The 22,701-nt window shown below is 42.3% G+C and overlaps 4 protein-coding genes across 5 annotated transcripts in view; 3 read left to right on the top strand and 1 right to left on the bottom strand.

The window, feature by feature from the left end:
- spegb (striated muscle enriched protein kinase b) overlaps positions 1-3,000 on the top strand; it is a 34,689-nt gene extending 31,689 nt beyond the window's left edge. Inside the window, exons 41-42 of the mRNA XM_047046409.1 lie at positions 63-212; positions 607-3,000. Of these exons, the coding sequence (XP_046902365.1) occupies positions 63-212; positions 607-844 (388 nt within the window). The 3' untranslated portion in view covers positions 845-3,000. The remainder of the gene's footprint in view (positions 1-62; positions 213-606) is intronic.
- Positions 3,001-3,471: 471 nt separating this feature from the next.
- On the top strand, positions 3,472-5,146 carry LOC124485979 (SPEG neighbor protein-like). Its single transcript, XM_047047921.1, has 5 exons — positions 3,472-3,551; positions 3,809-3,987; positions 4,155-4,462; positions 4,599-4,740; positions 4,904-5,146. The coding sequence occupies exons 2-5, from the start codon at positions 3,809-3,811 to the stop codon at positions 5,040-5,042; spliced, it is 768 nt and encodes a 255-aa protein (XP_046903877.1). The 5' UTR covers positions 3,472-3,551; the 3' UTR covers positions 5,043-5,146.
- Positions 5,147-5,247: 101 nt separating this feature from the next.
- Positions 5,248-20,889, top strand: LOC124485978 (carboxy-terminal domain RNA polymerase II polypeptide A small phosphatase 1-like). 2 transcript variants are annotated; one of them, XM_047047920.1, is made up of 7 exons: positions 5,248-6,283; positions 10,655-10,803; positions 15,235-15,336; positions 16,891-16,947; positions 17,991-18,083; positions 18,459-18,644; positions 18,946-20,889. In XM_047047920.1, the coding sequence occupies exons 1-7, from the start codon at positions 6,211-6,213 to the stop codon at positions 19,072-19,074; spliced, it is 789 nt and encodes a 262-aa protein (XP_046903876.1). In that variant the 5' UTR covers positions 5,248-6,210; the 3' UTR covers positions 19,075-20,889. The 2 variants fall into 2 exon arrangements, with proteins under 2 accessions (XP_046903876.1, XP_046903875.1); XM_047047919.1 differs by lacking the exons at positions 5,248-6,283; positions 10,655-10,803 and adding an exon at positions 10,812-14,421.
- LOC124485582 (obscurin-like protein 1) overlaps positions 19,575-22,701 on the bottom strand; it is a 32,853-nt gene continuing 29,726 nt past the window's right edge. The window contains exon 39 of the mRNA XM_047047276.1: positions 19,575-21,873. Within this exon, the coding sequence (XP_046903232.1) occupies positions 21,863-21,873 (11 nt within the window). The 3' untranslated portion in view covers positions 19,575-21,862. The remainder of the gene's footprint in view (positions 21,874-22,701) is intronic.

Raw genomic sequence — 22,701 nt, 5'->3', positions numbered from 1 at the left:
CAGAGTATCTCATACTGTGTGTGTGTGTGTGTGCTCCTCTCACGGTGGTGTTTGGGATGCAGGTTGAGTGGGTGCTTGCCCTTCATGGAGAATGATCCTCGGGAGACTGAGGCGAGGATCCAGGCTGCAAAGTTTGACCTTGGAAAGCTATACCAGAATGTGTCTCAAAGTGCCTCTCTGTTCCTGAAGAAGATTCTCTGCAGCTACCCCTGGTGAGCCTTCCACAAGCATGTCTGCATGAGGATCTCTAACGCAGAAGCAGCATGTTCAGGCTAATGTACTAGGCTGCTGCAGCACATTACATCTGACATTCTAGAGTCATTTAGCAGATGCTTTTAATGCAAAGAGAAAGAATCTGATTTATTGGGCAATTATGTATACACATAAAAGGAATTTGATGAAACTTTTACAAAGTATTTTTTCCAGCTTTCCCCATTTTTTCTCACACACATAGAGGGGGAGGAGACATACAACATACTACATACAACTTTTTTGAAAATATTATTTCAACCTTTCAAAACCAATTTTTTGAAACTTTTGAAAAAACATGTTTGTTTACACTACATAATTCAATAAAGAAAAGCACCCTGTGTGTCTTTGCTGCAGGGCGCGTCCCTCCATCAAGGACTGCTTCAACAACTCCTGGCTGCAGGATGCCTACCTGATGAGGCTGCGGCGGCAGACCCTCACCTTCACCACCACGCGCCTCAAAGACTTCCTGGCTGAGCAGCAGCGAGGCCGTGTCGAGGTGGCCACCAAGCACCGCGTCCTGCTGCGCTCCTACCAGAACACGCCTCCCAGCCCCGCCTCACCCGCCTCCACCCTCACGCCCGCTGCTCACTGACAGCCTGGAAGCAGGAGGACCTGCAGTCTGTATGAAGGCAGGATGCGGTGCCCAGAGGTGGGGGAGCTCCCTGGATCCTCGAGCGGGGTCACTCCTCCTGGGGAACCTGCAGGGGCCTGGCCTCCAGGAACCAGAACTGTTTTATAGTTTCTTACTCGATCATGAAATTATTCACAAACACTGGAAGACACCTGAGATGGGTCTCTGGCTCCATATCATCAGAGCTTCTGGTAGCTTCTCAAAACTCTGGATTTGTGTTAAGCCTTTCCTGTCTGAGTTGTAAAGATGGAAGGATCTCCATCTCACTTTCAACACGATATTTTCTCTAGACATCAATGTGTGATGTAAATGTGTAATTCTAAATCCTAAATATATTCATTTTAGTGGAGAGATGGTGTTTCTCGTCTCTGCTAATTGTTTAGTGAAGGACACACATCTTACATCTTTACTGTTCTTATCAGGACAGCTTCTGAGAATGAATTGATAAGAATTTTTTGTAACTTTTTAACAAAACATAATCGACAAAGAGACAGCACAGTATGCAAATGTATTATCTAAGGGTTTGTCACTAACCCATGAAGTGAACACGTTTGTACATGATCAACAAGGGCTACTTGAAGAAGCTACAAATTGAAGAATGCAAAATACTTTTTAACTAGTGGAGGGTAGGCCACAAAATGTCCTTATTCCTTACATTGCTTATTCAAAAATAATGTCCGTGCATTTTGGTCACCTGGTGTTTCCATAATGCACTTTTGACTAAGAAGATATCAGATCATTAAAGGTAGCCTGGTTTAGGGTTTCTGGAATCAACAAGTGCCCTTACTTCAATTAAAACCTTTTGACAAAACCATTAATTTATTACCACTGAGATAACAAACAGATTTATTGACATTAAGACGGCATTTGAGGTATTTTGTCTGATATGCAGCTTACAAAACAAAATCTACCGTATTACTATTTGACACTTCTTAGTTACGTCGGATGATCTTACCAGAGGTTTTAGTTATTAGTTTACCTAGTCATTACCGACATTTGTGCGTATGAATCAAATCCACACACAAAATGAGAACTTTTAAAAGTAAAGTATTTTGCTAAGTATTTGACATTTTATCAAGCTTTAGGTGATGTTTGTTTGTTGATCGATTTTACAATAGTTTGGGTTCTCTAGCTGCTTAAAATCAGCCCAGCACGATAAAGCACGTTTGGTTTATGAATATATCATATATTTATTGTTTAAGCCCTATCATCATGGGCCAAATTCAATATCAATGCATGCTATTTGAGTTTTTTTTGAGTTTCACAAACTTATTAAAATCAACGCATGATTTATAGATTTATACCTTAACGTTCAGAACCAGATGTGGTGAATGTAGGCTGTGGTCAGGAGCGGTGCTTGATTTGTGTCATTGTGTCATTGTGTCATGCTTTCTAGTTTCAGAATCTTATTTATTAGACGGACACCGTAACTCCTGCTATTACACTCCATAGTCAAGAATAGGCTTGAGGTTGTGGTGGCTGCTGTTGTGTCCTGTCATTTGAATTTGAAGATTACGTATTTGAAGATTACGTATGTTTTAGTTGTTTTGGGCAGTCAATGATTCATCCAGTAAATCTTCAAAATGATTAAGGACATCATCAAATCCTGGATTTTACAAATAAAGTTTCTTATGAATATTAATTTATTAACCCTCAGATATATTCCTTTCTGTATAGCGTATGACGTCTTTTCAAACCAAGAAATGTGGTCAAAGAGTTGGTATAATGAGCAGTGTAGATACTTGCCTAAATGCCAAATGGCAGGAATGATACTGTATCAGAAGTCTTCTGTGGACAAGAGTGCTTTTAACAGTTTAAAAAGGTGAGGACACTTTTGGACATGGACCTGAATTAAATATTCAGAATATGTTTTAGTATGATAATAAAAACACATTTCCTAAAATAAACGCCAGTTATGTTTTGGGGACATTAAGTCACTGGATTGCTTTCTTTGTGTTAGTTTTGTGTGTATTTATTGAGTGATTGAGTGGTCATGTTTGGTGCAACCTACAGTAAACTTGTTCTCTTCTAAATAAAAAATCTCCTAATTTCTGAATTGGGTATGAAACAGGCATGACAGCTGACATTGCTGCAGATAATAAAGGAAATCCTACCTACTCTGTCATCAAGTTTCATTTTTCTTTTTAAATGGGATGAAAAGCTGCATTAGCAGTGTCCTAGCATGGTGCTTGCTGGTTTGGGGCAGTGATCAGCAACATGTCTGGGAGGAGATGAGGTCATGTTTCCATGAGGTCACGCTCCACCCAGCCACCTGGGGGTAGCCACATACCCTAACCCACCTGTGGATCTGCTCCTCCATCAGGGAGCACTCACATTTCAGTCTAGGTTCTCAGGAATCCACTTTGGCCATTTGCTGGCCTGTTAGCTCCTGAAGGCATCCTCGTGGGTATTTGATGAGAAGACCATATAAGGCCTGATGTAAAGACTGAGCATGTGGAGCGCATCTTTTATCAGCCTGGCCATGCCAGTCCTGATCTGAAGCTCCAAAGAAGGACAAGCCCTGCGTGTGCAGGCCCTGCCCCTCCATCAGGGAGTCTCCAGGGCCCCTCGGGGCCCAAGGCCTGCTCTGAGGACCGCTGCTTATAAAGCTCCAGCCCCCTCAGCCGTCTGGCCCGGATAGAAGAACCTTGCTAGGAGCTGCTCCAGGGTAAGTCGTCTGAGAGTATTTGGTGAAAGCAGAGCGAGTTCTAGAGGAACAGTCTTGATTACAGCTTCATCATGCCAGCATGTATAGTTGTGTGAGTTGAGCAACAAGAAATGTATTAAGTGAAGATTGGAGTTTTGGTTACCAATTTGTGGATGCTTGATGGTTTCATTGTTGCCATACTAATGTTTACCATGTTCCACACCAACAAAAATATCCCATGTAAACCAAGGCCCCTGCTCTGCTGTCGTGTGTTTCAGATGTCCAAACCCAAGGCAGGGCCTCCTCCTGGCTGTACGCTGGACATGAAGGCAGGGCCTCCTCCTGGCTGTACGCTGGACGTGAAGGCAGGGCCTCCTCCTGGCTGTACGCTGGACGTGAAGGACTCCCAGGTCCAGGAGGCTGCCATACGCATCCAGGCCTCGTACCGGGGGCACAGGTACTCACGCACTGCATCATGCTTTGGTTTCAAGGGTTCATTGATGTGCATGTATATGTGCATGTATGTATGTATGCATGTATGTATATATGTATGTATGTATGTACTGTACACATGTATGCATGTGTATATGTCTGTTGATTCCAGTGTCTCCTCTGGAACCTCAGATCCCGTAAGGAACTGAGGGAGAAAGGTCCTCCTAAGATCCTGCAGGAGCTGCGGGACGTGGTGCTGCTGGAGGGCAGCGCTGCCAAGCTGGAGTGCCGCGTCAGCGCCTTCCCAGACCCCTTCATTGTCTGGTCCAAGGACGGCCGAGAGCTGAAGGACGACCCCAAGTACCGCTACGTGTTCGAGGACCCTGACTTTGTGGCTCTGGTGGTGCGAGATGGCGTCCTGGCAGACCTGGGGAGATACACGGTCACCATAAAGAACCCGTTTGGACAGGCGTCTGGATCTGCCTGTATCCTGGTAGAAGGTACACAAACATTTTGTTGGAGTACTTAAAACTTTTTACTGCAATATTATTTTGTAAAATATTTTCTTCCAATGACTATTGGTTGTGTATAGTTGGTGTTAAACGGTCCCTCCCCTGGTGATATTGTGCTCCCCAGTCCCAGCTAAGGTGACCAAAGGGCCAGACAGCGTGAAGAACAAGCGAGGGACCACCTTGGTGCTGAGGGCAGAGATCAGCGGGGAGCCGGCTCCGGACGTTGGCTGGATCAAAGATGGAGACGACATTGAGGAGGACGAAAGGTGAGCCTGGTTCTCCTTCCCTCGGTAACTCTAATAGATCTCGACTCTAATGTAAGACATGCTGATGTCTATGAGCCTAGTGAATGTCTAGCTTGAGGTACAAACCTTGAATCCATTCTTTATACAGTCGTTAATGGAAGGCTTTCTCTCTTCTGCCTCTCAGAGTGTTCTATGATATTGGGGACACCAACACAATCCTGACCATAAAAAATGCTCAACTATCAGATGCGGGCAAGTATGAGGTGTTTGTGGAGAACAGTCTGGGCACGGACCAGTCGTTCGCACGTGTGGACATTCTGTGAACTGCCGGGGAAAACTGCCTACAAGCTGCTCTCCAGGATAGTAGTGCTGTAAACTGATGTACATAACATAAAAAAATGCCTCAATAAAAGATAAAGGAAATGGCTTTGCTATGTATGAACTGTGGCAACTCTGTACAAGATATTTTAAGGAACTCGCAGTAACTTGATTTTGTAATAATAATGGAATAATCGTCTACTTCCGAAAACAAAGGGTATCTATAAGTATACATGAAAATTAAACTGTCGGTAATTGAGTACCAGAAAAACGATGTTCGGAACCAACTGTGTGTTTACCTCATGTAGGTTCATCTGTAACAATTCGCAATTTATGGAAGGTGAAACACATGAAATATTTTTTTTGATTAAATAATAATTCATTTAAAGTTAATGTTAATACATTGTTTCCCTTGACATATTTTTACTCTTTCACCTTTTGAGGACTTTTGCATTAACTCACAAATCAGTGAACGCACTTTAAAGACTTTCCCTAACTTCTCTTCCTTCTGGCCGGTTTCAAGGCCACCCCGGATTCATGCCCATAGAACGTAGGCAAGTCTTCTTTCAAAGTTTTATCAAAAACGGATGAGGATTATTTGTAAAATCTAACCATAGATTTTACCAACCTACCTGCGTGTTCATCTTTTTGGTTGTCATTATAGTTGATGCATGCCACTGTTTAAAAATTGATTTTGCAACCAGAATAACAATAACCGATGTTATGCAGAGCAGCCCAAATAAAGTGACGATTTTACTAGGTAATTTATGGATATTGTTTTTAATAAATGTAGCATATATTTACAATAAACTGTAATAAGAAAGAAGGCACTTCATTGTCGCTTTAAGATTTTGGGCATCCTTGAAACCGTCAAGTTCCATGTTTGCATCGTGAAATTGAAGTTGTTCAACTCAACTCCATGTTGAACCAAAGTATTCAACTGAAACTGCATTTTTTTTCTTAAACTTTTTATTTTCATCTTCTGATGGTGTCAACAGGTTGAATTTGGAATACGCTACTTAATGCAACATTTCAGACGCACAGTATGCGCCCATGCAACGACGGGGAGTGGCGAAATATAAATAATATTTGTCACATTTAAAGTTTTCAAACTACTAGGCTACATACATTGAATGGTATAGGCTACTTCCGTTTTGTTGATTAACGATTCAAATGGATCATTCGTCCTCAATCATCACGCAAGTATCAAGAGATGAGGAAGATAGTTCAACTCGGCGAGAGGAAGGTGAGTTTGGAAAAGTTTTAAAGTGGTCTGCTGCGCATGACAACGTTTATGGACACAGCAGGGCAGCGGCTATTCTCATGTCCGTGTCAACATTAAAGAACGAATGTTAAGTTATGAAGTATACGCGTGGAGTCTTTTCACCATTAAATATTCACACATTCGCTCGGCTACCTCAAATGCTATTAGCAAGAGCAGCTAAAGTTGTAGCAAAGTTCTGAATTAGGCCTAGGTAAGCCTGGTGGCTACTGCGAGACCAACCTGACAATGAAAATACAAATGAAAAGGCTTTCTAACCGTTATTGTATAGAATATTGTCATATTTGCAGCTTTTATATTGCCTTTCAGTTGATTACTGTAAGTAATACATCTTAATAGCGTTAACGGGTATCCTACACAAGGGGGCGGGGTCCAATTTAGAGCCTCGCTTGACAGTTCTCTGCTGTGTTTTGTAAGACTACTGAATGTCCAAATAGCAATTCTGTCAATTCACCTCTTTTCAAGAGGGCTCAGAGAAATAATAGGACCTTAACACAACATGCGTTCATGGCCTACACTGCAAAAACGTGATAGTATTTTGAACAGTATCACATAGCCTATTCAATAGTTTTCCCACAGCTAAGACCTGACAGATCCGTAAGTGATGTGCTTCTCTGACACGTAACAGTAAATCTTTATACAAAGTTTTAAGGACAGTAAAGGTTCAGTGCTATGCATCTTTGACCGCAAACATTTGAATCAAAGACAGACCAATTGTCAAGATGCACATCTCAAGTACACCACTTAAAATACATAATCGAAGATGAACTGTATCCACACACAAGCATACACACCCACAGTTCTGCAATTTCCCTCGGGGACAGTACATACACACATACACACATACATTTTGCTCTACCCTGCCTGCACTGCAGATTCTGACCTGAAGGTGGCAGTGTGGTCCTAGCTTGTGTCAGCCCACTCTTCCCAAATCTTGGATCACTTCCTCTTGGCCAAGGGTCACAGGCGCCAAACCTGTTCCAGGAAAGAAGAGGCCAGGAAGAGGGGCTTGGCTGCGTCCTGCACTGCTCTGCACGGCCTGAGCTTTAAGAGGCCCAGAAACAGTGTCGTTTATTAAATGTAGTCCTTACATTTCTATAATGTACTATTATCTACTAATGTCTACAAGGAACTAGGTGTGCTGTTGCTGTGTGTTGTTCCTTCATGTGAATTTAAAACTTGCCACCTGCCTACGCATGGCTGCACATTTTACTAGTATGTATGTGTATTTTAAGACAAATTACAATTAAGTTAAATCCCCAGGGCAAACTGTGGCCCAAACCTATCTCCGTCACCACCACCCTTAAACCAGCTAGCCCACTTGCGGCTGCTAGTGTGAAACAAGTTGTCAGATTGTTGCGGCGGATCGTGTGTCGAAGTGGAAAGTCAGTCGTGGAGAGGCGGTCTGGATGGGAATAGAAGCACAGATGCTCGTCAAACAAACCCAGATACCACGCTTTTACCCTGAGGGCGAAAACATGCTGATCTGGCACAAGGCTGGCCGTGCCCCTTGGAAAAGCTGTAAGCTCATTATCAGTGTCTTGGCCTCCGGGACACGGGGTGTGAGGCATGGACCCGAGGGTCACACTGCATGTGTCAGGAGCGCGTTCCTGTCGCTCCCCAGAGGCCAGCTTCCCAGAGGCCAGCTCCCCAGAGGCCAGCCTCCCAGAGTCCAGCTCCCCAGAGGCCAGCTCCCCAGAGGCCAGCCTCCCAGAGTCCAGCCTCCCAGAGGCCAGCCTCCCAGAGTCCAGCTCCCCAGAGTCCAGCCTCCCAGAGTCCAGCCTCCCAGAGTCCAGCTCCCCAGAGGCCAGCTCCCCAGAGGCCAGCTCCCCAGAGGCCAGCCTCCCAGAGTCCAGCTCCCCAGAGGCCAGCCTCCCAGAGTCCAGCCTCCCAGAGTCCAGCCTCCCAGAGTCCAGCCTCCCAGAGGCCAGCTCCCCAGAGTCCAGCTCTAGGCTCTCCGAATACTAATCAATCAACATGATGTTCTCTATTTACACTGCAATACCCCGTCCAGCCGCACTCACAAAATATGGAATTGAAAATCCGATGGTGGAATATTGTTCAAGTATTGAAGTCAGACTGTGTTGACATACTGTTTACAAGTGTTTGCAAAGTCTGAATTTCAGATCTCTTGTGGCAGGTTGTACAGATGTAATGGATACTGGTTCAACACATACTTCACATTACAACACAGGAGACAAGATGCTAAAAAAACACTCAAAGCAGTCTGATGTGTGATCTGAATATGGTAAATTAAGGAAGAATTTATCGTCTGTTAGCAGTTTAGGTCACACCCACTGACAGTCCCAAGCAGCCACTAACAGTACGGCACACACCCACTCACCCCTCAAACAGAAGGTAGATGTAAATACTGTATGTAAATATGACGTCACCGTGCTAAGACGACGCCTATAAGGTTTGATTTATATCCGGACATAATCTTTAACGTTCAAGTGAAACAGATAAACACAGTGTAAATATTTCCTTCTGCAGTCATTACTGACACAAAAAGGTTTTGTTTGTGACTCCGTTTATGGCCTGCTGTGAGTGTGCGAGGCTATATTTACACAGAATCCCATCATTAACCGCTGTCAGCAACTGCTCTCGCATGCTATTTAAAGCCCTTGATGTGTAATATCAGAAGAGCTAACGTAAAGCTCAGCGTAATGTTTCTTCACTACTCGTCTCACCTGCCCTGTTCCTTCACACCTGTTTGCACACAAACCTTTCAAGTTGTACCAAGATGTGTGCCCGAACAGTGAGCCATGAGAGGGCTAGTGTGCCCGAACAGTGAGCCATGGGAGGGTTATAGCTATATCACCATGTGACTCGGTTCACTCTAAACCCAACTGAACTACATGCAGGGATCAAACTCACTACATGAACCAAGTTGTTAATGTGCAGTGGTGTATTTTCTCCAAAGCCAGTATCTATTTTTTTTTTTTTACAGTTTCAGAAATCAAATACCATTCATAGTCAGTAGAAGATGTTTTTTTAAAAAGCAAACGTTTTGAATTTGTCCCTTTCCTATCTTCAAGGTACACTAGTCCCCCATAAGCACCATAGCAACAAGTCTTGTCACTTTAGAGTGGCACGCTAATGTCTTATGATGACAGCCCCATATCCATCAAAGTTAGGCTCATTTGTCATTGATTTGATCCTGTAAAGACTTTCTCTCATCACTCTCTTTTAGAAGGAAGCTTTTTCCAAAGTGTGTCTGCCAAGGAGCTGTGGGAACATGGATTGTTAATCTTGTAGTTCTCCAAGACTGCATGACTAGATGCTAAGAATCTGTCAGGAAATGTTATTTGGCTTTTAGTTTATTCATAGTCAAGAACACAAACAATGATGACATCAAAATAATAAACTAATCTGAAGATTTTGTATTTTATAGTTGTGGATCTGTGGCACCAGAGGAATTTGTAGGGTTAAACAGTTGTCATGACAGTTGTCAAACAGTTTTCATAGCCTTTTCATAACTTTTTTATTAAAGGTGCTGTAAAGCAAATTCCAGGATTTCTTCTCAGTACATTATATACGTGTGAAATGATTTGCTGAAAGCATGTGCAAAACTCTCAAACTTTGTCACACTGAAATGTGGAGTTAGACTGTTTCTCACCCATTTTCAGCTCAGGTTTTGTGTAGGCGAGGCAAAACCCAACCTATCTATGTCAGATCACAGACGGTTTATATAACCTGCATTCTGTTACTCAGCTGGTACGATGCAAAGACAAAGTAATTAACACATAAAACACTCAAGAGACTGCAGGTAGGTCTGTTCTGATATCTGCAATTGATTTAGTTAGTTGTTGCTGTTGTTGCTAAATTCAATACATATGAGGGGGCAGAGCTTCAGCTCCTTCAGGCAACACGCCCCCCCCCCCCAGTCTCAAGCAGAAAAGACTGATGATTTTCTCACGATTTCAAAGCCTAATTTAACATACTTGTCAGTGTTTTTTTCATTTGAATTTGGATGTGTAGTTAACAACATATTCTTCTGTGGTGTGATGAACTTAAAAGTCATTTTCAGTTCTGCTTTACAGCCTCTTTAACTATGTAATCAAAAACTACTTTATTTAGAGCGTTTAGTACTGTGACTAGACATGACACGCCCTCTGAACCTGGGAGACATCCGGGGCTTTGGGTTCACCCTGCTCCCTTCTATTAAGACAGGACTATTTCAGGCACTGAAATATGCAGCAGACTGTCTTATGTAACCTGTTAACCCCTTCAAGCACCTGTAAATAACCTCTGTGAGGTAACTTGAGGACTAAAGAATAGTGGTGTGCAGGTATGAATAGAATATAAACATCTCTCTCTCCTGCTCTCTACCAGGTGCTCATGCAGTGTCCTCAACTAAGAAGCCTCGTAAACGGGGGATTTTCCACAGTCTCTTCTGCTGTCTTTGTCACAAAGACACAGAGCAGCTACCCGTCAACAACAATGCACCGCTGCTGGTGGAAGAAAATGGGACCCTGTCAAAAGTAAGCTGTGTTCTGCCCCTCCTCTCCCCCTGCCCCTCTTAGAGATATCACTCATCTGTCGTCCCTCTGGTCACTTCACAGCAGAGGCTCAACACGACAGAGGGTCACATGAGCCGCAACACATGTTTCTTTGCGCAATTCCTTTCATGTTTACGAGGGTGTCTGTCGCAGTCTGTAAACCTATGCAGTACAGAATACTCATTATATGCATGTATAACACAAAAAAGTTAGGAAAATCTGAACTTACTGACACAAAGAAGTCGTAAACAGGAGAAAAACATTGTCTCTACGGGCAGAGACGGTGGACAGAGACGGATTTGCTAATTTGCCAACGTGTAGAAATGGTATCAGTACACTTGATGTTATCTGGACATATGACAGTTGGTCATGACAGTATTGAATACATTATAAAAAAAACAACATGGCCGTTAGCAAACGGCAACCAGGGATCAGGTGGTCAGGATCGTCTCAGGTGTCAGGTTCAGATTTATGCCTTACTTCAGCTTTTTATAGTGATTTGATATTCCAGGAGTTATTTGTCACGTCTCTCGAAGCCCCAAAAATAAATTGCCAGGTCTTCTGGAGAGGGGGCAGAGCGAGCGCTTGTGTCAGTGTTGGTTGTGACCTCCTGTCATGTCAACGTGCACGCTGCTGCTGCGCTCGCAGGCGGGCTGTGGTCTCTCTGACTCCCCCCGCCAACTGGCCGAGCACCCTCTCTCCCCCGACCTCACCGACGTCTGCAGGTTCTCTGGGGAAAACAGGTCCCTCACAGAATGCCTGGAGCAGTTCAAAACCTCAGAACACTATCAAGCCATAGGAGGAAGACAGCTGTTTGTGTACCTGGAGCCGTCAGACCCCAGTAAACTTTCCGGACGAGAAGAGGTGAGTGAAGGGATGCCTGCTGAACGCTGCACTGTCTCAGCTCTGAGAGAAGTCATGGATTCAACCAAGCCTTTCGATCAAATTGACGAGCCCTGCAAAATGTTAGACACAACAAAAGCCGTGGTGAACTACTCTGAACACCAAATGGTCTACGAGGAAATCGATTCCGCTGTTGAGCAATGCTCCGTGAATGGAGAACTTGAAGAAGAGATCGAACACTCTGTACCCTGTAACGGAGACTCTGAAGGTCTGGACCAGTATGGGATCCAACCCCAGGAGGGTTGTTTAACACCTCACCAGCACCCTGAGGCCTGTGAGACAGCGATGGTAAACACATCATGTGATGAATGCATTCAGCACTTAGAGGGTTTCGATCTTGGTGAGTCCTCTGAGCGCAGTGCTAATCACAGTCGAGCTTCTGAATGCTGCAGACTCTGTGAACACTGCACAGAACACCTCCAGTCATCCCAACTATGCAAGTCCTCTGATCAACAGAACGAGTCAGTTGAGCCAGACACACTGAGCCAGACAATTACTGAGTATTTTGAACAAGATTTCGAACCCGATTTGTCTCAATGCAAGTGCTTTGATCAGAGCAAGTCCTTCGATTCTAACAGACTGAGCCAGACAGAAACAGACTTTTTGGAGCAAGATTTTGATCTTGACTTGGCTGAATCAGTTAATTTATTTGACTGTTATGCTAGAAATACTGAGTATTCTGCAACGACTAATCAAATTGATGAGACATCTGAGTGTACATTAGTGCTCGATGAATATTTGAGTAATTTTGATTCCATCGATGAGCAAATTGATTTCTGTGAGCTTATTGAGGCTTCAGCTGAACAATCTTTTACAGTATCAGATGATCTTAATACCCCCACGTCCTCTCAAGACACTGAGGAAAACATTCATCCCTGTGAAAGTGACTGTCAGTCAGAAGCAAGCGAGTACACCAACAATATTGACCCTGCAGAGGACATCAGTTATGATGTCATAGACTACGACACCCCCTCACTTGACTGTGAGCTGTCCTGTCAGACAAGTCTAGATGAACAACAGGAAACTAGCAAAGACTGTGGATTCTTTGAGCAACGTGAGCCATATGAAAATATTGCGGATGAAAACGAACACACGTTCTATGACCACAACGCTGCATGTTGCATCGAGGAAGACGAGTCCTCCTCGCAGTGTTCTTCTACTGAAACCAAATCTTTTGCAACTTGTAACGACGGCAGCATCCCCTCCGCAGCCTGCTCTGACTCGGGGGAGTCTGACAAAGGAGCCCAGGATGAGGACAGTTATGAGCAGAACGAGTGGGAATCTTTTGAAGAAGATGAATCGGACAAGAGCACTGACGATAAAGATGAAGACTGCTCCAGTGCTGTCGTTACTGAGGACTTCTTTGACCTGTTTGACAGAGAGGACTTTCACGGACACTCTTTTGTTCAAAGAAGACCTTACATATCCTGCTTCGAGGGTGGAGATGTTCATGATTTCTACGTTGCACAGCTCAAGCTACAGAAAAGGACAACCTGTGCCAACGACTCTAAAGAGTCCGAGGATGACGACACTCACGCTACCCCTGTTCAGCATCTGAAACCCTCTGATGAAGAACAACCTAGTGAAGATGAGGCATTAGACATCCTCCATCCCTACGTTGGGAGACTAGATACTGGATCCTTTGCAGACGAGGGCTCTGTTGAATGTGACACCCAGGAGAACACAGATAAAGCTATTGGAGCATTTGTCACCAGTGAGCTCCAGGAGACCGAGGTTTTGGAAAAATACACGTCTGAAGTTTCCGAAAAAGATAATGTGTCCTGTCCCGCTATGGGTGAATGCTTGGTGGAGGTGGAGGCTTGTGAGGACGCAGGTGCAGACGCTCTGTGTGTTGATGATGAGCTGAGCTGCGCTGATGACTCCTACCAACCCTCAGAGGAGCAAGGCTCTGGAAGTGATGCCGATAACGGCCAGACAGACGACCCAGTTCTTACAAAAGACATGGATGCACAACCTGTCGAATGTTACATCCAGGAAATAATCCTGGATTTAATCCGGCAAATAACACAAGACGACGTGCATGAAGAACAGTCCTGTGATGACGAAGATGGTTTCAGTATTTGTACTGAAAGAGAACCCTACTGGTCTTGCACAGAAAATGGAGAGATCTATGAATCAGGTATTGAAGAATACTACATGTATGAAATAAATGCCTGGAAACCTTGTATTAAACATGAGGCTTGTGAGGCCTGTGGGAGAAAAGGGAAACCTCCCACCCAAGACCAGGATGCCACAGGACGAGTGGAGGAGAGGGACTCTGGAGACACCATATTAAACGAGCAGGAAAATAAACTAAGCCATTTCAAAATCATTGAAGTTGTTGACTTGAACGGAGAGTTTGATGACCACACCAAAGCTTTCACACCTTCTATTGAGGAAGTGAAGATTAATAATGAAAACCAGCAAAAGACTCAGTACTCAGAGACAAATGACTGGTTGGAGACTGATGTTTCTGAGAAAACAGCCCTTGGCGAAGCTGAGCACAGGGCAGTCTCAGTGGGAAGCAGACCCTCTGAACAAAGTGAACAGGAAGGGGGAGAAGAGACTCATCAATTCTTTAAGATGGTGGATGAAAACAAGGCCTGTGAGCAGAATGAGGACCCAGAGGAAGATGTGTCTGAGGATGAGTCTTCAGAGGGCTGTGACTGCGAGTACTGCACACCTCCACCACAGCAGGTAGGAGGAGGCCTTGCTGCACTCAATACTGGACTAGTTGTGAACTTCACCAAATTTGGTGTGATTTACGCTTTCAAATTTCAGAAGTGTGGTATGTTTTGCATGATCTGACAATGAACTGAAAAGAGTGAGGGGGCAGTTGATTTGTACACCAGTTGGCCTACATTTGATAGGAGCGTCTAGTATTGGCTTTGGCTGTTTGTTGGCTATAGATCAAGTCTGTGGCCTAAGACATAAATTGAGTAGAAGATGTGGCTGAACATAAGGCTCTTAATGCTTGGCAGATAGGGGGGTATTTCGACCTGTCAACCTTTAAAAGATCTACTATCCACCTGACCTGATAATTTACTCATTGGGGACAAACACATTTGGATTGTGCCGTGTTATTGGCTGGTTATTTGGGTATCACATTTAAACTCAGTGGTAGTTGGAACTTTGGCTCCTTGTTGAAGGAAGAGAGCTGATTGTCAGCTCTCACGAGTCCCTCAGTCCTCTGATATGTACTAGTTCCGTAAACAGTGTAGCAGCTGTTTCAGTAGCTTCCCTGTGCCCCCTCATGGATGTGATTCTTAAAAACCCCATTATCTCCTCCTCACTAACGGCCTCTAACACGTTGTGTCCTCTCACTACAAATTCAAATGGGAATTCAGCAGGTAATGAAACCACTTCAGCTTTTCATTTGGTTTCTGGCATGTTTTCATTACTTGGTCTTTCTTAGAAATATCAACACTACAATGTAAGTCAAATGCATGTCATAAAGTTCTGTTTGCATGTGTCTCATTACTGACCCTGCTTCTCCACGTTCTCTTCCAGCTCCCAGCTAAGCCGTTGCTCCCTCAGGTCAAGTCTAAAGACGTGGGGAAGATCTGTGTGGTCATCGATTTGGATGAAACTCTGGTACACAGTTCATTCAAGGTACACTGGTCAGTGTGACCCACTTCACCTCTAATACATGCTTACCAACATACTGTGTATGTGTGAAGTAATTGTGTGACCAATACAACTTATATTCATAATTTAAATTTGTAATATGTTTTTGTAATTCATTTTAATATATACAAATATTACAATACCCTATGCTTATAACATTTTAACCTAGTCAAACCTTTACAAGGTTAAAAAAGGTATTTGACTTTTATGCTGCGTTTTGTTACAAAAAACACCCAAGTTTGGACTCGACCATGTTTGTGTCTCAAACTATTCTGAATACATATTAAACAGTTCAATATTTTAGGCTAGAAAAACTGTAGAGCCATGCGGATGTCCTTTGCGGTCTCATGCATTTAGAATTCTAAATCATTCCATCATGTTCACTTGCTGAAGTGATCCTATCAGGTCACAGTCTGTCCCAAAGGATGTCACTAGATACAGCCACAGGTGGAAACCAGGTCACAAAAGTCACATGTGCATCGGACGCTAGAAAATTAGTTTTTGGTCAAATCAACAAATAACAAAATGTTGAAAATGTTATTCACAGCCTGCATTATGGCCTCCATACTTAGTAGGGTGCGAACATTTAACAAGATAGGATTAGAATGATTTATTTCATGAGGCACTTTAGTTTTTGGCATCAGGCCGGTGTCTCTGTCCTCAGTCCTGTCCTGAACTGGGGGGGCAGCAGGAGGGGCAAGGCCAAAAAGGACATTCATTTTAGACACTTTTCAAAAGTCTTTTTTATTTCATTCTAGTCAAGGAACAAATGCCTTAAAAGCCAGTTTCAGGTCAGGTGTAAAGTGAATAACTGTATGATGTATTTAATGTAAACACAATAAATCACATACAGTGATTTATTAATGAGTGTTTTAGTGATTCTTTTTTTTGTTGCCCGCTGGTCTGGGATGTTGGCAAATAGTTTGTAGCCGTTCTGTGAGCCTGTCTGTGAGCCTGTCTTTGGGCCTGTCTGTGAGCCTGTCTGTGGGCCTGTCTGTGGGCCTGTCTGTGGGCCTGTCTGTGAGCCTGTCTGTGAGCCTGTCTGTGGGCCTGTCTGTGAGCCTGTCTGTGGGCCTGTCTGTGGGTCTGTCTGTGAGCCTGTCTGTGGGTCTGTCTGTGAGCCTGTCTGTGGGCCTGTCTGTGGGCCTGTCTGTGAGCCTGTCTGTGGGCCTGTCTGTGAGCTGAGTCCGCCTGCTTCATTACTACATAGTCTGAATGTAGGTCATCATGGTGTCCTGCCTAATAGGGCAACTACTCGTGATGAAGCTAACATTTGAGAGACTTGTTTCAGCCAGAAGAGACACCTAAATAAATCACTGTTTTATGAGGACAGTAGGCTCCTATTTCAATATTGGACGACTTAAAAGGAGTCATATTATTTACACCTGGCAGTTTTTTTTATAAGTTAGGTTGATTTAAAAAATCTCAACTTGACTCAACTAGAATTATTTAATAATCTTATTCTTTCTATTACATGGAAACTTGTGAATTCGTTTATTTAATTAATTAAGAATGGGTTCCTTCTCTCTCTCCCAACAGCCAGTGAACAATGCTGATTTTATCATTCCAGTGGAAATTGATGGAACAGTTCACCAGGTGAGGACAAATAAACTACTTTTCTCATTCTCACTCAGCACCTCAGTGACAGACAGCATAGTCGAAGCAAGCCGCAGATTCAGTGAAAACCACTCAATACAATCACATTATAAATTATCTCAGCAATGCATCTGCATCTCACTTCGGAAACAGATGCTCAATATTTGACCATATTAGCCTCCGATGATTGTTCTTTTCTTTATGCTGACCCATCCGGCGTTAACCTGCTAGCTAGCTACCTGACAGAGCAGTGGCCTTCTCTGGTGACGGCTCCGAGCAGCAGCTATTTCAGAGGCCTGATGAAATGAGGCAACCATGGCCGCCTTCTCAGAAAGCACTGGCCATCAATCTTCAGTCGGTAGCACATATTATGTCCAGTCCAGTGGAGATAGGAATGGCAGAATGTTGCTATGTGAGTTTTTAAAGGGTAATAACAACCTGCCGGATCCCAACCTTTACCCCCGCACCTCAACCCACCTCCCCACTACCCCTACCTCCCCCGAAGACAGAAGACGCTTGGTGTTGTTGTTTTCAGGGCTTGTGTCTGTTTCAAGTAATCCAGGATAGGCTTGTTAATGGGGGAAAGCCTATACGGGACGACTTGGCTCAGAAACAAGGCCACCGGCACCGTTGTGAACGCAAAACAAATGGCAGCCTAGGTCATCTGTGACCACACACAGAAATCTCACACCAGACTTACACCCCAAATACTAGCCTGGACCTATCAATGTTTATACTAGTTACATGTTTATACTAGTTACTAGTGTTACATGTTGCTAATTCACAAATTTACCAGTTAACAAATCCAGTAAACAAATGGTGAATGGCAATCTTGTCCTGGTGTGTGAATATATATTCATGAACAGAAGAAGGCATTCCATTTGTTTTTATATATATATATAAAAATCGAGAACAGGGAAAGTGTTGTGAATATAACGATTTAGCTGAAGTAAAAACCACTAACTTTCTAGTAATGTTGGCTTAGACTGGACATGTTGTGGATCAGAATGCGTCTTCAACATTTGCTGCCTGTCCTTTTCCAGGTGTACGTGTTGAAGCGACCCCATGTGGACGAGTTTCTGAAGAGGATGGGCGAGCTGTTTGAGTGTGTGCTCTTCACTGCAAGCTTATCGAAGGTGAGAAGACCAGTGTGAGGATTTGCTGTTGATGTCACTGTTGACTGAGGACGGACAGCAGGTTTACAGCAGGCAGGGTGGAACAGTTGCTTCACCACCGTCAAGAAAAATGTAACACCTTTTTTTCCAAATGTTATGTTTAGAATTCCTGGAGTGGTAACCCAATTATTGGTCTCGGTAGTTTATACACTTGTGCCAGAACTAAATGTAGTACGTTCACACAAATACTCAGTGACACACGCAGCAACACAGCTTCAACGTCCAGTTCCATCCAAATGTAACAGAAACGTCCACAGACACACAGAAACTACAGCCGTACACAACAGATGTTTTACTATCCTATATGTGACCATGTATTGTATTTGGTGTTGTCAGTATGCAGATCCCGTGTCTGACCTTCTGGATAAATGGGGCGCGTTCCGCACTCGTCTCTTCCGGGAGTCCTGCGTGTTCCACCGGGGAAACTACGTGAAGGACCTGAGCCGTCTGGGCCGAGACCTCAACAAGGTCATCATCCTGGACAACTCTCCTGCCTCCTATATCTTCCACCCCGACAACGCTGTACGTTATCTCCTCTTAAATAATACAATTAGGATTATTTTTTTGGTAACTTGATGAAATTAGATGTTTCATCTAGGTATAAGATCTGATTAAGTCTGAAAGTCTGATTAAATGTGAGATCATTGTACGGTTATGTTCATAAACAGACTGTCTACATTTTCTTGTTAAGAAGTTGAAGACCTGAATAAATCATGTTTGTAACCTATTGAAACTGCTGTAAAAGTTTGACCTGATACCAGACCAGTCCAACAGTAAAAGATCACTTGTGATTGGTCCGCTCCTTCTCTACGTGCGTCCACAGGTGCCCGTCGCTTCCTGGTTTGACGACATGGCCGACACCGAGCTGCTTGATCTCATCCCGTTCTTCGAGAGGTTGAGCAAAGTGGACAATATCTACGATGTTCTCAAGCAGCAGAGGACTACGAGCTAACGAGAGAGCAGATCTCCAGCGACTCTCCCCGCGGGGCCATGGAGGCTGCTGGGCGCTGGCTTGGCGCTGCCACCCACCGCGAGGACCAGCTAGGGCCTGGGTCAACGCCACCTAACATATTCCACTCCTAGAATATATGGCAGAGAGGACTTTCATTATGGCTCAAAGAGGGATTTGTAAGTAACTGGACTGATATGTAAGTAACCATTGTTCACACTTGGTTTGTCTTGCCCCCCCCTTCACACAGCCTTTCTCAAGACTAGTCAAGGAAAGGCCTTTTCTTTCTTTTTTTTAAAGAAACTACCTTCTTTAAATCTGGTGGATTGGATTTTCAATGCCTGCAAAGATGTTATGGAAAAATGTTTTTTATAAGTAAAACTTTTTTTTCACTGGCCTATTTGGTGTAGTATGTCTAAAATAAACTGGCACAGACCTGGGCAGGTTAAATATAAATTGTATTTGTGAGAGAGCGCAATAAACCCTAACCGTGTCTTCATTAGTAATAAAGAGTTTAATATGTGCAAAATACTCAAGCCATTACTTGTGTGTCAAGTCTTATAGTGTAGAGGAGCCTTTAGGATTGATTCTCTCTCCCCATCAGTCATTATCTTTATCAGAAATAGTTTACACTTCATTTGACTAAAAGACAGGTATGCGCTCAAGTGATGACTGATCATTCAACACATAAACCTCTGTCTGGCTACTAGAACAGAGGATGATCCTTGCTCAGTAGGCACACAGTATCACTACCATGGCAGACTTCCACACTTCATAAGGATTTAGAAGGTATGGCTGAATATGCCATTGATTCTCGTATGAAAAACCAAATGTGTGCTGAACAAGAGTCTGTTCTCACAAGTGAATGTTAGAATGCCTAGGTCACAACTGAATAACTGTCCCAGAGCCGTGAGGATTACTGTTGAACCCTGGTGAAGTCTGGGCCGGTGTGTCTTCTAAATGACAATCAAATCCATTGTAATTTTATTCAAAACCTTTTTCAGTTTTTAGATTTCAATCTATTTCCAATCAACATTGTTTTTACCTTTTCGCCATTTGTGCATTTCTGTGCACCATTAAGATGCACTGATATCAACATACATGAGGACAAATTATCATGAATGTAAAAGGTTGTTTTGATTTATTTCTAACATTGCTATATTTCACATGTCAAAATATGTCACTTTCATATTTTTAGACAAACTTTATGGAAATAAATATATCAAATGCTAACTTGTTTTAATGCTAGTACAGAGTCAGGAAGTATGGTTGTTAATCTACCAAGATGTTCTAGAAAAGTACAATATGACATGATTTACACAAGCACAATTTGTTTGCTCTCCTTAGCTGTTAAAATGTGATATTACTTTGCAACTTGTGTGTTGGTGAATGAACCTGAGTTATCATGTTGATGAGTAAGGCCTACCACAGACCCTGTAGCTAGCCCAGGCTAACCACAGACCCTTTGGCTAGCCCAGGTAGTATTTGGCACAGTCTGGTGTGTGTGTGCGCGCGTGTGTGTGTATGTTGTATGTGACTGTGCCAGTGTGTATTTGCATTAACAGAAATACAAAATGTTGAGTTAATTTGATCATTATCATCTTTTAATTTTAAGAATGAACATGTTGTAAACCCTTTTTACAATAATGTTTTTTTTTTTTTTTACTGTATTCAATGAGTATTAACATTGCCACCCGAGTTAAGAGACTGGCAAAACAAGTTTGAGTGAATAATTGCTGCTCATCAATTCTATAAGGAAAAAAAAACTAGAAACTGTATTTGAACTTTGCAACAATAAAGCATGTTTTATTGAGCAAGCTCATATTTCACTACAATGAATGATGCATACACTGATATTCAGTATAAGGTGGGGTGTTGGAATCACACAAAATGAAAAACAATGGAATATGGAACTGACTTCAATTCACATGAATACATTATTTATTCCTCATTAAATCTAGTATTACTTTAAACTTTTCCTAAACTACTATGCTTTAATTGAGCAAGACCATAAATATAAAGAACAATTCAGTCTTCTGCTTTCCTACTGTAAATGTACCCAATTTTGGCCCAGTATATTTATATTACAAGCCTCATTTTGCTAGACAGAACCCATTCTTCACCGTACCTTGAATGTCTGCCTTCAAAAATCTCAAAGTGTAAAAAACAATGTCTATACAATGGACAACAGATGGAAATTACACATGAAACTATGACATTGATATATTAAACTGACAACTGAACAATTAATAAATATGACTTTTGCCTAATAAATAAACAAACTTTGCAGTAAAATCTACTACTGTGAGAACTACACTAATGAGAACTAACATAAATAATTTATGCAACCTTAAGTGGGCATCACCTGTGTGCACATTCATAAGAGCTTATCAATTCTATTAGAGACATTGGGATGTTTCAGCCCCCCTACTAATAAAATAAACCCTCCAATTATACTTTCACCTTATGTAATGGACATATTTTTGCTTTTATATTCCATCAAATTGTGATCTTCTCCAGACCGCTAAACGGTTGATTAGCAGATATAACTAGGACCACTAAATAAGCTATGTGAGTATGATGATCTGTGCTGGACAACAAAGATACAAAACATTTCAAATTACTGTTAAAGATCTAAACACTCTTTCACCCTTAATTCGAAGTCATTAAGAAAATATCAAATTACATTTTTTACCTCCGGAGTTTGAATTCCCATTTCAAATATTAACACAATAAACAGTTAGCGATCCATCTCTTTTGGATGTTCAAAACATCAAGATGATTCCGTCATTCATGGGTCACCTAAGAAAGTTGAAAAGAGAACAAAGTTTAGGAAATTTACTTCAATATAGACACCAAACTATTCTTTCTTGAAATGCAACCTCAGTGATATGAGGTCCAACAGAGATGGGAAATAACAAAGTAGACTACAAATACTTTGTTACTGTAATGAGTAGATTTTTCTGACAACTTTTTACTTTCACTCCTTATATTTTTGACTAAAATGTCTGTACTTTATACTTCTTACATTTTAAAGTTAGGCTCATTACTTTAGTTTTAATCTATATTTGGTGGCTTAATATATATTATATTATTATTTATATGTTTTGATAAAAAGGTTCAAAAAGAAATCTTTAAAATAACGCTTTGGAAAAAAAACTTTTTGAAAAACATGGTTTGAAAAAACAAGTTTTGAAAGGTTGAAAAAATATTTGCTCAAAAAAGTTTCAAAAGGTTGAAAAAATATTGTTGAAAAAAAGGTATGTTATAGATGAACAGTGGGAGTTAGTGATGTCGATATGACTGAGAATAAAGACATTCCTGATCACCCATGTCCATATATCAAGGAGATGTTAGAAATTGTCTGTGTTAAAAAGGATTCCTGGCGAATGAGCAACATGTCTATAGTGTATTTTTGTGTTAATGTATTAATATTATGTGAGATCCAACAGGTAGTAGTAATGACTACTTTTTACTTAAGTACTTGTCAGAGCCCACACTTCTTTACTTTAACTTGAGTAAAAAAGTGTAGTCGGTACTTCAACTTTACCAGTCTTTTCAAACAGGAGAATCTGTACTTCTACTTGAGTGAAGGAAGTGTGTACTTTTGCCATCTCTGGTGTCCAATGT

The sequence above is a fragment of the Hypomesus transpacificus genome, chromosome 23, assembly GCF_021917145.1.
Source record: "Hypomesus transpacificus isolate Combined female chromosome 23, fHypTra1, whole genome shotgun sequence".
Classification (NCBI taxonomy): Eukaryota; Metazoa; Chordata; class Actinopteri; order Osmeriformes; family Osmeridae; genus Hypomesus; species Hypomesus transpacificus.
The sequence above is the reverse complement of the archived record's forward strand: the minus strand, read 5'-3'. Positions and strand labels throughout refer to the sequence as shown.